Genomic DNA, 17,483 nt, shown 5'->3' on the forward strand with positions numbered 1-17,483 from the left:
CATATAATACAGGCCAGCTATACTAACCCGTGAAAGCAATCAAATTCCCAATACACTTAATCAACAAAATTTCTAGGTAAGTCTCTTTTTCTTCCCAGCAGGTACCTCTAAATGTAAAACAAAACAAAGGGCTCTCATACTCAGAATCTCTTTGAGTCCAAACTTCATCATCAAATACACAAGAGCCTTACTTATTTGGAGCCTGAATAAAGGTTTACCATCTATGTCTCTTGACATATGTCCAAGGCAATCCTTTGCAAATGAGAATTTATGAAAAGTTCAACATTAGTGTGAGCAAATATTCTAACATCACTGGAAAAGTTAATCTAAACATTACATTTCTAGAACTGTGTTATTTCATTACCTCATAAAACTTGAGAACTTTGCATCAAGGTTATTTCAGAAAAATCCTGAACAAGTGCTGTTCCTCCTTTCACATCAGTCTTTTTAGCAGGCTGTTAAACCTGCTCTTTCTCAAAACAAGCTATTAGTGACTGCTGTGAAATCACCCAAGGTATCCCAACCACACTTTCAACTGCAGCCGGTGATGGCTAAAATTATTTTTTTTTATCCCTAATGATTTTTTTTGAAAATCCTATCCTTTCTACCACTTTCACATTCACCAGGTCCAAGCAGTCCTTACCTTCTTCTCCTTCTGGACGTAAAATTAATCACAGATTTTCCCAGCTTGCTCTGTCCTCCATACACACCGACTGCTGTTAAATCAGCTCTATTGGCATAGGAAAATAAAATCTCAGCTATGACCCGTGCTGCTTGAGTTTTGCTAGCAGCTGGAGAACCTGTTAGACATGGTTTGGGGATGAGGAGGAGAATGAAGAAGCTTAAATCTGCTCGCCTGTTTTGCAAGGAAGAAAAGGGGTGTGTGTTTGAGATGCCCACTCCATAGCAGAATCCATGCTGAAGACCAGGAATCATATGTAGGGAAGCCATATGTGCTTGAGATGAACATTCCATGGTAGAATATATGGTGAAGACCAGGGATCACCCTGAGGGAATTGTTGTGTGCTTGAGATGCACACTCCATAGTAGAATCCATGGTGGGTAAAAACCAGAAATCATATGCACGGAAGGAGTGTGTGCTTGAGATAAACAGTCAATAGTAGAATCCATGGTGCAGAGCAGGGATTACATTGAGGGAAGGGGTGTGCACTTGAGGTACACGGTCTGTGGTAGAATTCATGCTGGAGACCAGCAATCATATAGAGGGAAGAGGTCTGTGTGTGAGATGCACACTCTGTGGTAGAATCCCTAGTACAGACCAGGGATCGTACACAGCTTCTTTTCTACAAGGGTGGCAGGGCTAACAGGTTTCATCATACAGAGGAGTGACTATGCATGACACTGTACATCAACCCCTTGGATGCAGGTGAGCATGTGCCTTAAAGATAAAATCCAATCTTTGTCATGGAAGATTGCACCATTCCTGGTCTGCTCACCCCCATGAGAAACAAATGAGGTAGAGGGCTCTTGTGCAGGTGGAACATAGAAGTAACAGATCAAAAGAAAAGGTAGGGGGTAAGCTCAATAGCCAGAGGAGTACTGGAGGAAAACACTACTGTTCACTACAGACCATCTGTGTACATATCGCAGTTACTTTTTCATCTCTGCTGCATGAGCGAGGTAGCATCATACTGCTCTTGAAGTGCTTAAACCTTTCATCTTCACTTCCATCCAGCTCCTTATTATATAACATTAACTTATTTGTCAAAATTCTCAACTCATGTAAAATCATTTCAAATGCAACCACCACTCTGATGCAGCCTTTTTCTTGCATATATCTTGATCAGTCAAGCCCAAAGCCACGTGGCAAAACATACCAATTGTAACCTCCTCCACAAACCAAATATCTTGATCAGTCAAACCCAAAGCCATGTGGCAGAACATACCAATTGTAACCTCCTCCACAAACCAAAATGAAAAGATATACTGGGCAATGTTTCTCAATTTCAGATTGTTATACTAAGTAAAAATTGTCTATCAGAGACTGTTGCCTGCATGCAGCAGTACTGCAAAGATCAAAATCCCATGGCACTTTCTGATTAGTTTGGAACAAACATCACATATATCTTACTAGTGCTTTCGTCAGGAAGGAGAAGCCCCCTCCAAAAACAACAGACACACAATTTTGGACTTAACTCTGAGCTAGTGTTAACTCACAGATTCTATACTTAGAGGTTGGGGCAGAGTCCAGAACCTGCACATCAGGGAAGGAGAAAGCAGTCCTACCACAAATTATTGATACTATGTAAAGTGCACGTATCCTGCTCTAGTCAAACAATCCACAGGATATCAGTCCACAAGATGCTGAGTACAGACAAACAGCCTGCAATAAAGTTCAAACAGACCTAAAAAACAGCTATAGTATAAGCTCTTCTATTTTTTTGAATTGGCAATGAGATAAAATACAGGCTAAAATATAGGGTGTACAGCAATAAATACTTACCAGAAGTTATTACTAACATGCCACATTTATTTAACTTACTTTCCATACGTATCACAGACTTTAATGCTGCATAGCACACCATTAAGTTGCACTGACTAATTCTAACGGAGAGTCCCACAATCTCAGCTATCTGTTACAGATCCTGATTATGGGCCAGTCATTACAAATTCCCATTTTTGTGTAAAGAAAACACTAAAATATGATACGTCTTGTTTCTGCTTTTTTCTCTAGTCTTAGAGATGGCTCTGTAGCTCTGCCCACTTACTACTTGAAACTCCTACTTTAGTTACCTGATTTACCTTCATTCAACCCCCCTCCATCAGTAATCAAACGTTGCCACATTACCAATTATCTGGCCCTGAGCCCCAGAATTAACATTCACTAAGTGGGTCCTTTCCTTAAAGATTAACTGCCTTGCATAGTATCATACCAGAAAGGGAGGCACCTCCCCCGAGAATGTTTTATGCAGCTCTTATTGGTTTAGGACTGATGAGCACATTAATCAAGCTTGGATCCAGACAGCATGAAATGTCTAACAGTTTCCTTTCCCATGGTTTGGGCATGCAAAGATATCCAGCTCAGTTTAAATGTGCTAACCATATGTCTGAGAGCATGCATCAGAACTCCTCACCCTATTACTGCTGCACAAAAATAATACATCCTAGTCTCCCTGAAGGAGGAGTACTCACACATATCCAGCTTTGCCTTCCTTTAACAGAACGGCACCTTTATACTGAATATTCAGTGTTTCCCTCTCCAGCTGACATGTTAATTGGTTTAAGCATATTCCGAACAGAACTCCCATAGTGCACATGGGTGTCTCACCTCTGTACCAGCAAGCCACATCTGCTGGCAACCATCTTTCTCAAGGGCAGAAAATTATGTTTTATGTCACCTGAATGAGACACACAAGATGTAAGATTTAACAAACTGATTTTTAAAATGTGTATCCAAAACAAACAAATGGAATTTCTGGTTAAAGTGTTTGACCAGTACACAAGTGTATCTCTTCCACAGAGACCCCGATTTGAAATGAAATCACTAAGACTACCTCAGTCCTTGTGCATCCAGACTTGTGTGCGTTCTGTTACGTCTCCTGCAGTCAGCAATTCCCCTTCCTGAGTTTTACGACAAATTCAATGAAACACTAAATTCAGCTTTATCAATTAATAATGAACTCTATTAGTCTTTGTTTTGGACATCAGTTGTCAGACATGAGAAGGTGAGATGCAAATAAACAGATGCATACAAATTCTAAAATCAGTTTCTGAAATTCATAAAAAATTTCTTATATAAATCAAAGAAGTCAATTTTTCAGACATAACCTAATTCTGCTAGGCTGTGTTTACACATACTATACTTAAACGTGCAGAAGATGGATTGGGGTCTGTGATCACAGCTATCCAGACTACAGAGAAGATCTGTGATACAGCAGACTTGTGAAGCACTTAGCATGTACTAAAGCCACAGACAAGAAAAGTCTCAGATAATAACTGCTACATTAGGAACCCTGGAAAATAGCAAACATCCTGCAACCACCTGAACTAGAAACAAATCAGGAGGAAAGTGAAAGCTGTTCATTATAACAGGATCTGCCTCCTTACCTGAAACCAGAAAATAAACATCATTCCCCTGCCAAGTCTGTTTTAATTTCTCCAAGGCTTTTGGGTTTCTCCACCCAGTAGTGTACACCTTGGCTCTAGATGATTGTCACTGTTCAAGTGACACCCTGACCCCATGTGCAAAAATGGGAAAAGGGGTTGTGGATGGAAGGATGGATGGATGGATTTTGGGTTTCTAATACCATGATGGGAATGGACCCCATTCCTAAGTCAAAGTATGATTAAAATTTGTGAAATTCATATTGTTTCAATCTTTGATGTTAGCCAGAAGCGCTCTTCACAGCACCCGCAATGTGCCCAGTATTGACTCCTTCTGCAATTCATAAGGAGTTACATGTATCAGTAACATGTCTAAGTACGATTTTAAATTATTTTTTATAAGACCCATTGCTCCTACTACCCTTCTTCCACATCGCATTTGTTTCTGCCTGCAAATCCTGGTCTTTTATGATTTTGTGTCTCCCTGTATGTAAGACACTGTAGTCTCTGGGTATACCAATTTTAATGATCAATGCTACGTTTGTCATCTTTTCATGGACTACTATATCTAGTTTTTTTGCATTTATTTTTTGAACTGTTGGTAATGGGTGAGCCTATGTGATATAAGCTTCATAATTTTTTATAATGCCTTGTGGTTCATGTTTCCAATATTTTTCAGCTATTTCAATGCTATAATGTTTGCGCAATCCCCAATGTAACAATTTTCCACATTATTATGCCTTTCAGTACACAGTCCTTCTGCCATTAGTATATCACAACCAGTAATAAGATGTGCAACTGTTTCCAATTCTGCTTTACAAAACCTATATTTGTCTGTTTCTCCCACATATCAATGGACTTTGTAAAACCAAAGTGTATGTAGTCCACTATCTTGGGCCGCTAATATCACCCTTTTATCTTTTGGTTTAAATTCACCTCTCCTTAACAATTCCTGCATTTGATCCCAATCAACATGAGGTTGTTCTAAGAGTTTTCTATAATTGCAACTGCATTTATGCATTTTCCACATTTCTTGGCTTTTCGTCTGATCCTTCACATACTCTTTTGGTTTTTGACAAATTCAGTTGCTGCCTGATTGTTATCTTCTTCTGGTTTGATTCCCAAGCCTGCAATGTGGGTAATTTGATGTCCTCCTAGTATAAGATCTTAAACTGAATCTGGAGCACACTACAACAGTTAAGGTCCTTTCCCCTCATATTTAGGTCCACATTCTTTGAAAGATATGCTTGCTCCCAAGATCCTAGGATATAAAATTAAGGGCACACTACAACAATTAAGGTCCTTTCCCCTCATATTTAGGTCCACATTCTTTGAAGGACATTCTGGCTCCAAAGATCCTAGGATATAAATCTAGGGCACACTCCAACAATTAAGGTCCTTTCACCTCATATTTAGGTCCACATTCTTTGAAGAACATTCTTGCTCCACAATCCTAGGATATAAATCTAGGGCACACTACAACAATTAAGGTCCTTTCACCTCATACTTAGGTCCACATTCTTTGAAGGATATTCTTGCTCCCAAGATCCTAGGATATAAATCTGGGGCAAACTACAACAGTTAAAGGTCCTTCTTCCTCATGTAAGTCCACATTACCTGAAGAAGGACATCCTTGCTCCCAAGATCCCAAGACATAAATATGGAGAACACTACAACAGTTATGGTCCTTCTCCCTCATGTGTAGTTCCACATTTGTTGAATGATATTCTTGCTTCCAAGATCCCAAGATATAAATCTGGAGAACACTACAACAGTTATGGTCCTTCTCCCTCATGTTTAGGTCCACATTCTTTGAAAGAATGAAGTCCTTGCTCCCAAGATCCCAGCTCTTCAGAATTCTGTAACCTGGCTTACCAAGTACTAAAGGAGCTTCTGATATGTGGTAGCTGTAAGCAGATGAAAAAGTAATGCACACACTGGAAGATGGGACTGAGCCAAGTAATAAATATTAGAAAGCAAGTACACTTACAAATGCACACATGCACATGCAACAGCAGACACACACACACACACACACACACACACACACACACACACACACACAAATACATACACAGGCAAACATTCATGAAAGCTTACAAAGACACAACCACACAGACAGACACACAATATAAAATACTGACTTAAACAAATTACACCATTTTGCCATACTGGGAAGGCATGATGATTAAAGCTTGCATACCACGGTAACAAAACATAAAAGTAATACTGCCTATAAACACTGTACCTCATGAACTACCATGTATTAACACTACCTTTAAGAGCAGCAAACATCCATTTTACCAAAAATTTCATTAAATTAACCTGTGCAATATATAAATCCCTGTCTTGTTACCAGTCATCTAGAGTAAATATTTCAGTGACACTGAAATGGTCAACACTAAAACAGACAGCAGAAACAATGTCAACTACAAACAAGCTGACTCACACTAAAACACACAATTTTTTTTTTAATCGGAGGCCTTCACCTCCCACACCCCTTGCTACTTTTATATACCAACTACAAGATCACACAACAATAAGGAAAAACCTCACTGCTTCTATTCCTAATCTTTTTCCTGTAATGTTTCCCATTCTTCAAATTGCCCAAATCAGCCCATCGATTTACAGTTTGACCAAAATAATGTTCAACCATTTAAAATGAATCAATGTATGTGTATATAATTCATTTTTATGAGCATGAAATTAAAATGCTAACAAAATTAACATTCTCGTAGATTCATGAACTGTATGAATGGCAACATTTGCTAGTTGTAGCTCTACAAATAACCATACCCAGTCAAGTTGGAAAAAGGTATCCCATAAACAACATTTCATGTCCTTTCACTCCTTCCATATGTTCCCATTCATATTACAAGTTAAAGTTATGTATTGGACGTGCAAAATACAGCCATAAATACAAGTGAATAACTGAAATCCCACTGAGCAATATGCACTGTCTAACTCCATGCTTAATGATTTCCAAAACTGGATCCACGCCACTCTCTGTAGAGCATATCCTATTATATAGCAGAATGCTGTGATTGCATACTGTCTGTGCCTGAATTTGTTGGTTACCAGGTACCACCACTAAACTGTTCCTGATAATTTGCAAGTTTATTAGAACTCACTCCAAGAATACTCACCGTAGAATATCACAAGCCAGCAGGTAGTCCTCATCTATAAGTACTATGGTGTGAAGGAAAGGTAAAATACATTACACATTTCTTTTAATCACTGTCTAACACATGGGGAAATAATATAATCTATCTCACCCTAACAACAGATTTTTATAACATGAGGAAGAAGGACCTTTAACTGTCGTAGCATGCCCCAGATTTATATCCTAGGATCTTGGGAGCAACATAGCTTACTCACTATGGACTGCAGATAACAGCAGTTCATCTATTCAAGAAACTGTCCATAGGTTCACATGTATTACATGCTTAGTGCTTAAAACTCTTTTCTCTTCTATCAGCTACGGGAGTTAAACCACAGACCCTGATGAGATATGAACTCAGAACCCGTGATTTACAAGACCAGAACTCTAACCCATGCGCTACGGAGCCACTCACTTCCAAATCATGCCACAAACAAGACAGGGCAAGTATCCCAACAGAAATTCAAGTGGTGCCAGGAATCACTATTTTCAATTGCGTTCATTACCCATGATACCATAGACACAAGAACAACATGAAAAAAGGTAATTTATGTAGTAAACACATATTTGGCATACTGTCTTATGGAGTTGCTTGCTCTGACAAATGGCCTGCACAAACGGATGTTTATGAATGAAAGATCCCAGATTATCTTGAGATCACACGTGACACCATAGACACATGAATAAAACGAAAACAGCTCACTTTATGCAGTAAACACATCTGACATACAAGGAGTGACAAATGCAATACTGATATTAAAGGACATCACACTCTCAGAAGACAGACTGAAATTTCACAACTATTTCAAGAAGATAATTTGGTCATGGAAATGAAACAGATGTGTTGAGTAGATTATCAGGCAACGTGGCAGAGTCAAATGAATTTATTTAAAATAAACTGCAAAGTACTTAAGTTAAACTAAAACAGGAAGAAGCAGTTTGTGAATAGGTAGCCGAACATTCTTTTCCGCCATTACTGTTTTTTTGTGTTGCTCTCTATGGCACTCCACTCACACTGTTCCTCTACAGAAGAATGCACCATCATCTGGGTTTCAGTACTTCTGTGCTCCTTCTTCTGAATGTATGATACCTTTGGGGCTGCTTATTACTTTTTCCATCTGCGCCTCTTCCAAGCCTTCAGCTGTAATTGTGATTTTTTACTAATGCCGCTGTGGCCTTGTTACGGTACATGCTTTTCTTTTTGTTTTTTCAGGTGTTGTTTGGATTTTCACCTACTGTCTGTGCTACTCTGTTATCTGCATCAGGAAATGTGTTTGGAGATGTAGGATTCAGCAGGAAAATGTGGATTCATGTCAGCCCCAAAGATACCTACACCCCCACACTGTCAATATGTGTATATGATAATAGGTGTTACTTTCAGATGACACAAAATGCAAGGATTAGTACTGGTTTCTTATCTTTACAAAAATATAATATCATACATTCAAGCAGAAAACTTGAACTGTACCAACAATTCGTTGATATAAATGTTAAAGGATTAATAGGTAGATTTAGCGTGACAGAAATAACTTAATTTACACTTTCTATAAAGTTTCTTGTTTTCTTCTCTACCGCCTGAAAGTGAAGTACAAAGTGTGTAAGTATAGTACAGGCCTGTGTTGCCAAAATATTTTCAAGAGGTCCATATTCTAATTACATCTCCTACATACAGGTAAATTTTAAACATTTTCATGAGGAAACTAATTTCTTTAATATAAAGTTTACAAATAAGGATCCCATGAATTACAACATCTGACTGTGGACTGCAAGGTCTAAACTTCTGCTATATATATATATAATCATATCCAAGAAAGATTTGCTTCAGTAACTTCTTAACTCACATCAGGTACAAAAAGTTCAAAGGTTTTTTTTTTTTTTTTTTTTGGGGTGGGGTGCAATATCTGCTGTATATTGCTAATTATATGGTCAAATTAACAGAAACATTGAATGAAAGTTGTTTCCATTTATACCTATATTTTCAATATATGTGCATCTATCACCAACCATTCTACTGACATTCACAGACATTGCAATCAGTGTCAGTAAAGCAAAACATAAAAAAAATATTGTTTTCTTTCGGGGTATAACTCATACACTATGCAGGAGAGTTTCTCCTCCTTCACCTGTAAGCTTAACTACTGTTAACTCCAAAGTTGCTGATAGTCTGGAAAAGTGAAATCACTGATTGTAGAACTGATGGCCAAAATAATGATTGTAACATGAAAGCTAGCATTTTTCTATTCCACCAGATGTTATAGTGGCAGCAAACTGGCATAGACAATAATAATTCTAACCACTATGTGAGAATGTAATATTTTTCTTTATCTGTTTCTTAAGATATTAAATTGATATTGAGCCAACTTGGAATTCACAAAGCCAGCTTAGTAACTCCGATCTATATGCCCAGTTCTTTCCTAAGCTACTTTTCTTTTGTACATTCTCCTACTAGCTTTACCCAATTACTTAATTTCTTTAAGTCAGAGTAGGAAATGGGAAATCTCAAACCTGTTTTCATCTCAATGTGTGACATGAGAAACAAAGAAGGGGAAGACCTAAGTATATTTTAATTTCCACAAAAAGGGACAGTGTAACATTTTACATATACCTCAGCTCTGCATGATAGACTACCTAAGGAAATAAATACTGCTTGCAAATCCTAAGCCAGGGTACAAATTAAGGAAAATGGACCGAACTACTGATCTTTTTTTTTTTACTTTCATTTCCATTCCATATATCTGCTTTGATCAATCCCATTCAGCATTATGTTTCTTCTTGTTCTTCTTCCACAACCCCTTCATAGCAAAGTTCATTTACAGTAACCAAGTTTATTATCTCAGAAATGAGGTCCTGCCCATATCGTATATCATCTACTTTGGTGTTCACACATACAACTTTCTTTTAATTACAGTCTTCTGACATTGCTAAATTTTATCTTATCCCTTTTGAGGTGACAGTAGAAAGCCACATCACCCACATAAGCTACTTCCCTGACAAGATCTGGGCCAGTGTTGGTGAGAATATAAACTATCTTAAACCAGGTGTTCTCACAAATTGTTAACATAAAGTCATTAGTGTACTACCGTCAAAAGGTAACCCTGCCATAATCAGTCTTGTCATATGATAGACCATGTGTACAATTACAAAAATACCACATCTTAACTTGTAGCCATCTCCCCTGACAAAAATCAGAAATCATCTAGACCAGGGAAGGATAAATCACTATCCTACTTAAAATCAGCCTTAACAGGGCTCTTTTCACCCAATCAAAAGTGGATTTGCAAGCAGTATTTATTTCCTTAGGCAGTCTATATACTGGGCCAACAAGTAAACTTTTTGCTGCAAATCCATATATTTTCCTCTGTAGAAGATTATTATTAAAAAAACTGTCTATGCTACCTGTATATAACCTAGTTGTTTTAGTACTCATGTTTTATTTTTTAATTAAATTTCATCTCTTTACTTTAAGAGGATAAACAGTCCAAGAACTGTGATAAAACTAATACAGTAGGATGTGCAGATATAATTTTCAAATGAATCCTTGGTTTATTTTTGAGGTTAGGATGTACCCCCCCCCCACCTCCACATAAACTCTGAAATAAAATGAAAATGTAATGCCTTCCAATATTTTATTACACATCTCAGTTGTGAGGTGGCAACCTGTCTCATATACAATAAGGAAAACCGTGTTTCATATTAACAAGGTCAGTGTGTTTTACTATATCTTACATGTTCAATAAATTGTGGCTTAAAACATAAACATGCACTATTGAAGGACAAGTCCTTTGTTTTGTAACACCTTTACCAACATCACATATTACATAGTTATATGAATATACATTAAATTATAAAAGAGAAAAAAAATTACAAAGATTTTTTCATGATAAAAGAGAAAAAAAATTACAAAGATTTTTTCATGAATTATACTAATATGATGCTATCTTAACAAGAGAAGGACAAATGTTTAAGAAAAACAAGACTTGGCAAATAACCATATATGATTATTCATTTTTGTTGAATAAAGGGCCCTGGTTAATGATCTAACTTAAACATCCATGAATTTGCTTAAGTATTATGAAAACAAATAGCCAAGCTCATGCCTTAATAAAGTGTCAAGATTTTTTAAAGATGGTATTGTTCAAACCTCTGACATATGCGAGGCAAACTATATAATTTAACTACAAAATTTCTTGTCACTTCACTTTGGACAAGTAATGTCAGTTCCCTGAAGTAACACAGTCAAACTACAGGAAAAAATAACAAAGGGTAAAAAATTTAAATGAAAAGAAACATTTTTTTAAATTAAATGCTAACAGAAAAAAAATATTTAGTAACTTCATATGGTGTTTATCTTACAGTTTTAAAATGACGTGCTGCCATTAAGTAACATATTTGTGTAATATTAACCTATATCAAACTTAAAGGATACAATCATGCTTACACTGGATGTTATTTTATTTACTTATTGCTTGTTAACTAAATGGGTGGACTAAAACAGGACAATTTTCAGCCACTACCCAGGCCAAATGACAAAATACACTAAATAGCTTATATATATATATATATATATATATATATATATATATATATGTATATATATATATATATATATATGTGTATATATATATATATATATATATGTGTATATATATATATATATATATATATATATAAAAAACAAAAAGTAATATAGACAAAAAAAAATAACATTGACAAGTACCAAACTGTTCCACTCAAAGGCAGAAATACTGCGAATATATCAAATCTGACAAACACCTTGAACGAACATGGTCTGGTAAAACAGATGACCTCACTACTGCATATGAATATACTGAATCAGTATTAAGTGGACTTACTGTAATAATGGTATACGTACTGGCCAAACAGTCCAGTGGTAAACTTGGGAGTGCTGTATGTCATTAGCTTTGACAATGTCATGTAATCTGCAAAATTTTCTGAGGCATATCCACCCATCTATGTGGCTATCTTTTGTTCTCAGCAGGATACACAAGCAAACATTACCACAGTTTTTGAAAGCACTTTATAGTTGTTAGCTACTTCTGTATTTGCCAGATAACTGTATTTAACATATGTTTTATTCTTTTATTTTCAGAATACATATAACATTTGTTTTGTCCCCTAGCTAAGTGTTTAGAACACTCTGCAAAAAAAAAAAAAAGCAGTAAACTATATGTTGCCTCTGTGCTCTCTGCATACTCAGAAGACCTTGAGATGACATTTTACCAACAAATCCCAAAGTATCTGCACTGACAGACTGATGTTGATTTCTCACCACTTGCTTCTCAACAAAGAATATATTTCTTATACACATGACAGCCTCTGTTTTGTTTCTTTTCTCCTTAAGCTAATGTGCATAGAAACTGCATAAAAATGCCATCATTAAATAAGATAAAGAGTGAAGTTCAAGTCTAGTGTCTTTCTATTAATGCAGAGAAATAGCCTTTTTTGCCCCTGAGAAACATAAAATACAGGGGACAGAATTTAACAAATCACCTACTTGTCAAGAATTTTTTACAAATACAGGGAATATAAAATAAGTGAATTTGTTATGCTTTGAACTTTTGTTCGCATAGCTATCCTTTCCTTCCATGAGGGTAGAGCAAAATGACCCTACATCCCTGCATTTCCTTACCTAGTCTCTGAAGTAACCTAAATAAATGACATTCTGGCCGACTATCTTACAGACATGACATACTTTTCAAAATCCTGACTCATAATCCAATTCTAGCACTACAAAAGCAGAAAAATTGTAGCATCAGACTCTGCACTGGCAAGTCCCCCCTCCAAACTCTGGCAGCAAAACATGGAAAAAATGCTCCCCCCTTCTGGCCATGTTGAATTTTCATTCACTAAGATGAGGTGCTCTTTAGAGCGTCCAATCTCAGCACTGACAACACTGCACTTCCTTTTAAGCTTACATATGTTCTACTTTCTTAAAGAAGAAGCTACAGTTTCCCTGCTGGATGCTTGTGTGGCAACTTTGTTTTGCACAATTAAAAATCATGCCAATTTCACTGGGAAGACATCACCACCACTTGTTAAATACTGTTGATGCAAACTAAAACATTTGTGGAAGCAAGGGCTGTAGGTTGGAGACTGGTAATCCAACTGGAATGGTAAAATCTACAGGCTGATAATGCTAGTAAACAAGCTGTTCATGGCCAGATATTCTAGATTTGACTCCAACAGCACTCTGTGCTCACGGATATAGTACAAATGAAAAATTCTGGGATGGTAATCAATGGTGCAATAAACCACTCAACAGACTGTAGCTATCAGTCACCATTCTATTACCCACAAGAAAGTCTTGTAAAGAAATTTCACAAAGGAGGAATAATTTTGTAGGCAGGTTATGGAGACAAGGTATATGCAACTGTGAGACTGGAATGATAACATCGTGTGATGTGACTAATTCATTAAAGGCATTTGCACAGTATACTTGATTACTTTTAAGGCATGTTCATCCCAAAGCTAAAGGAGCAGAGACAAGTTTTAGGAAGGTGTATAAAAAGGCATTACTACCTGAAGAAGTGGTATCTCACAATGTACTAAGACCTCGAAGTAAACGTGTGACACATACACATCAACAAACTAAACTGCTTTTGTCTCTACAGCTGCATGTTTACATGTCTGTATAATTTATCACTTCATTACATACTGCAGTGTCAGGCATATGTTACATAAACACAGGTGTGCAAAGGGCTATATGTAAATCAGTAGTGGTGTGGCTTACTGAAAGAAATGTTTGAGATTTCAGATGGCTTTTCAGTACTGTTACTGGCAAATTTTATTTAAATTAAGGACTTTTTATTTAATTATTTATTTTTTAGACTGAGAAAAAACAAAGTACTCCTTAAGTGCATGTATAAATACATTGTTAATTTTTTTGTGACTCTTTTTGTGCACTGAGAACAAAAGATATACATTTTTCACTTTTACACAACTCTATAATAGTGGTAATAAAAATAAAAAGGGTAACTTCATAAAGCCCGAAACACTACCAGTGTGGGCTTTTCTAAAAGACCAGACAGAAAACAGAAGAGATGACAGAGTGGTTACAGAAATAAAACAATGGACACAATTTCCAGGCATTAAATGTCAGACATATGACTTTGAAAGCTTTAAAACAACACATGTCAGCAGAATGACTTCAGCTGACAGGATTCACTAAAGGCTTGTCAAATAAGAAATGCACCAGTGAGTCTGTGAAAAGACTCCAAGCAGGTTCTCTGTGATGATTTCCAGTCTCACCAGCTGCAGAGAAGCATTTCTGAAAAGACATTAGCAAACCTCATTTTGGATATATTTGACTTTCAGATCTGAAAAGTAAACTCTACAAAAGTATGCTTGGCAAAGAAAGAAATATTGTTTTCAAAATAAAGAAGTCAAAATACCCTTTCGTTTACCGATTCTGGGTTTCCAAGTTGGAGGCTATCAAAACGTTATACAAATTGCACAAGTCGATAAAACAGAAATAAATGGTGTAAAAACGTAACGTGTCTTCACTTCAGTGATTACGACTACAAAATCTCTTGACAACTAACTTCTTTCTAAAACTTCACATGCACAAAGCTTAAGGGAAAAACTTCTAAAACCACCCAGTGCAACCGTAACTGTGGGAGAATACCGAGGGATAAAGAAACATAATAGTGATAACAGTAATAATAATAATACTAACTTAAGATCTCTACAGCACTGTCTGGTAACCTTTCGAAAGCCTCTAATATATGCATGCACCTCTAAACTCACCTCCCTGAACACCTCCCTTTAAAAAGTGACAAAAAATGACTAACAGACTCCGTTTACCAAACGGGGGCTCCATGCAATTATTACGGCAGTAAAGACTATTCAGGTCATCTTAATTATGGTCTAATGGTCAGCGTGTCCAAAAATAGCCACGGAACATAATTAGTAATTGCAGCTCATAAATCAGTCTGAGCGTAGTTACGTTTGAGAAAATCTTGAGGTTCTAAAAATTGGAAGCAGCTGCAAGTTTATAAAGTTCTCTCCTATTTAAAAAAGCCTTCTAAACCGATCCTTAAAAAGGTGAGTGAACTGCACAGTATAGCTGTTATCCTGCTACTTGAAGCCTCCCTTCCCCCTCCTCCCACGGGCCCGACTAAGTGCCAGCTGGTCAGGACTTCGACTGACAGACATGTCTGCTGCAAGGAGGAAAGAAAGTGAAGTATGCAAGGGTAGACCACTCAGCCTATTTAAGCCATACTCCGGGGGTACACTACTCACATGGGTGGAACACTAGCCTGAGAGAGAGGCAGAAAGAGAGAGATGGCTGGAAAAAGAGAGTGAGAGAATGTAGACCACTCGCATGGACAGCGCACTGTTCTAAGACAAAAAGAGACAGACAGAACTGGTCTGAAAAGAGAGAGATACTGTAGGCCACTCATATGAAAAGGGCACTGGCCTGAGAGAGACAGAATGCAGACCACTCATATGGGCAGTGCACTAGCCTGAGAGACAGGCTGCTTGCAATCTTCCCCTGTCATATTACTGTAGGAGTCCATAAGTCTGGTTAGCACTTGTTCTTGTCAACTCGAGGTTGCATGAACCACTTCATGAGAACTTATGGATACCTTTTCTAAAGTTCAAAAAGTTTAAAAACTGTATCACACTGGAATAAAAAATAATGAAACAACAATAACAAAAATGTTCTGCTTGGCTGGAGTCTGCTGGGACATTGACAAAGTTACAGCCGTGCTCAGCAATGAAGACTTGGATGGACAATGTGTATCTGTGACTATGGTCATTAAATCTGAGCATAGAAAGTGGATTCAAGCTAGTTCTATCGCACACCAGTTAGAATGTGAGAAATTTTAATTGGGAAAAGCTGTTTATAGTTCATGGGTTCTTTAAACCTTTTAGAATAAAGGGGACTATAGGGATAACAGCACGTTAAAAAAACTGAACAAAATGCTTCGGCTTATGCACTAGTGAAAACCGCAGACTGTACATACTGTTAGCTGCTTAGAAATGCATTTCCTTCCCAAGTGCTTACCTTTGGGGGAGCAGCCAGACTTTTTGTGAGCGAGTCAAGTCTGGCGCTGTACTCGTTAAACTTTTTCTGGTACCTCAGAGCTGTCATCTGGAGCTCATTCTGCGCTGCACACAGTTGTGACAGCAAAGATTTTTCCCTTTTCCCAGATTTGACAGCCTGCTTCTTTAACTCCTTATCCATCCCGATAAGTTTACCCTGCATCGCAGTGCTGTGAGTCTTTAAAGCCAATAAACAGTTATGACTGCCCAATTTGTGCTCTCTGTAGATCAGCATTAAACCGCATCCCTTTTCACAAATTCCAATGGGTCGGAACTCGCATGTTTCTCTCATGTGGGCATCCATGTCCTTGAGATTCATAACTTCATTGCATCCCTTGTTTCTACATTTGGCAGGGGAACAATCACACATTTCGGTATGTTCCGCCAGGTTTTGCAGTTTTACAACTTTCTCACACCCTCTAATATAATTGTCACATTTTATTTCTAGTTTCAAAATGAGGTTTTTCAAAGGAAGGACATGGTTCAGTTCTTTGGTAGAAATCCGTTGACACTTCATAGGGCAGCTGCCTTGTTGCACTACCCAGGGCAAGACGCAGCCAGCACAAAAAACATGACCACAAGGAGTTGTTAGCGGGTCTTCCAGCACTTTGTTGCACAAGTTGCACTTAAAATCTGGGTCCACTTCTCCGCTAAAGCGATCCAAATCGTATCCCATGTTTGCAGTATTTCAGAAATACAGACCGGTACCGAACACAAGGAGATAAAGTACTGGCAACTTTTCCTTAGTCATTGGAAGCACCCAGACAGTCTGACTGCAGGCTCTTTACTAACTGCAGTAATTGCTGGAGACTTCCTCGAAAAGGCAGTAGAGGAATGCAATACCGTATATACTGAAAGTAAAGAGCAGGAAAAGTTGCTGCCATCATAAGAGACGTGTACTAACAACTGTTGATATTTTTGGTCACTGATTAGATTGCGTAATTTTGACGTCTTCTCATATGGCATGGCATTGCTGTACGACCCTGTTACATATAAAGATGCAACAATTTAAACAATAATACAAGTACTCACAGTCTGAGCATAAGTTCCATAAATCAATTTATTCTGCCCAACAAAAACAAATAGGATTTTGCTTAGACCTCCTGCGAGGTAAGCGACTGAATCCAAATCCTACTTTCCAATAAGACTATAATGTGGGGACAAAACACAACAGCACATAACTCAATAA

The 17,483-nt window shown here is 37.4% G+C and overlaps 1 protein-coding gene across 1 annotated transcript in view; it reads right to left on the reverse strand.

Annotated features, from left to right (window-relative positions):
- Positions 1–17,080, reverse strand: part of LOC122806164 (E3 ubiquitin-protein ligase PDZRN3-B-like) — a 300,824-nt gene extending 283,744 nt beyond the window's left edge. The window contains exon 1 of the mRNA XM_044076400.1: positions 16,257–17,080. Within this exon, the coding sequence (XP_043932335.1) occupies positions 16,257–16,970 (714 nt within the window). The 5' untranslated portion in view covers positions 16,971–17,080. The remainder of the gene's footprint in view (positions 1–16,256) is intronic.
- Between the last annotated feature and the right edge of the window lie 403 nt (positions 17,081–17,483).

Source organism: Protopterus annectens, chromosome 7.part0, assembly GCF_019279795.1.
Source record: "Protopterus annectens isolate FY-2018-M chromosome 7.part0, PAN1.0, whole genome shotgun sequence".
Classification (NCBI taxonomy): domain Eukaryota; kingdom Metazoa; phylum Chordata; order Ceratodontiformes; family Protopteridae; genus Protopterus; species Protopterus annectens.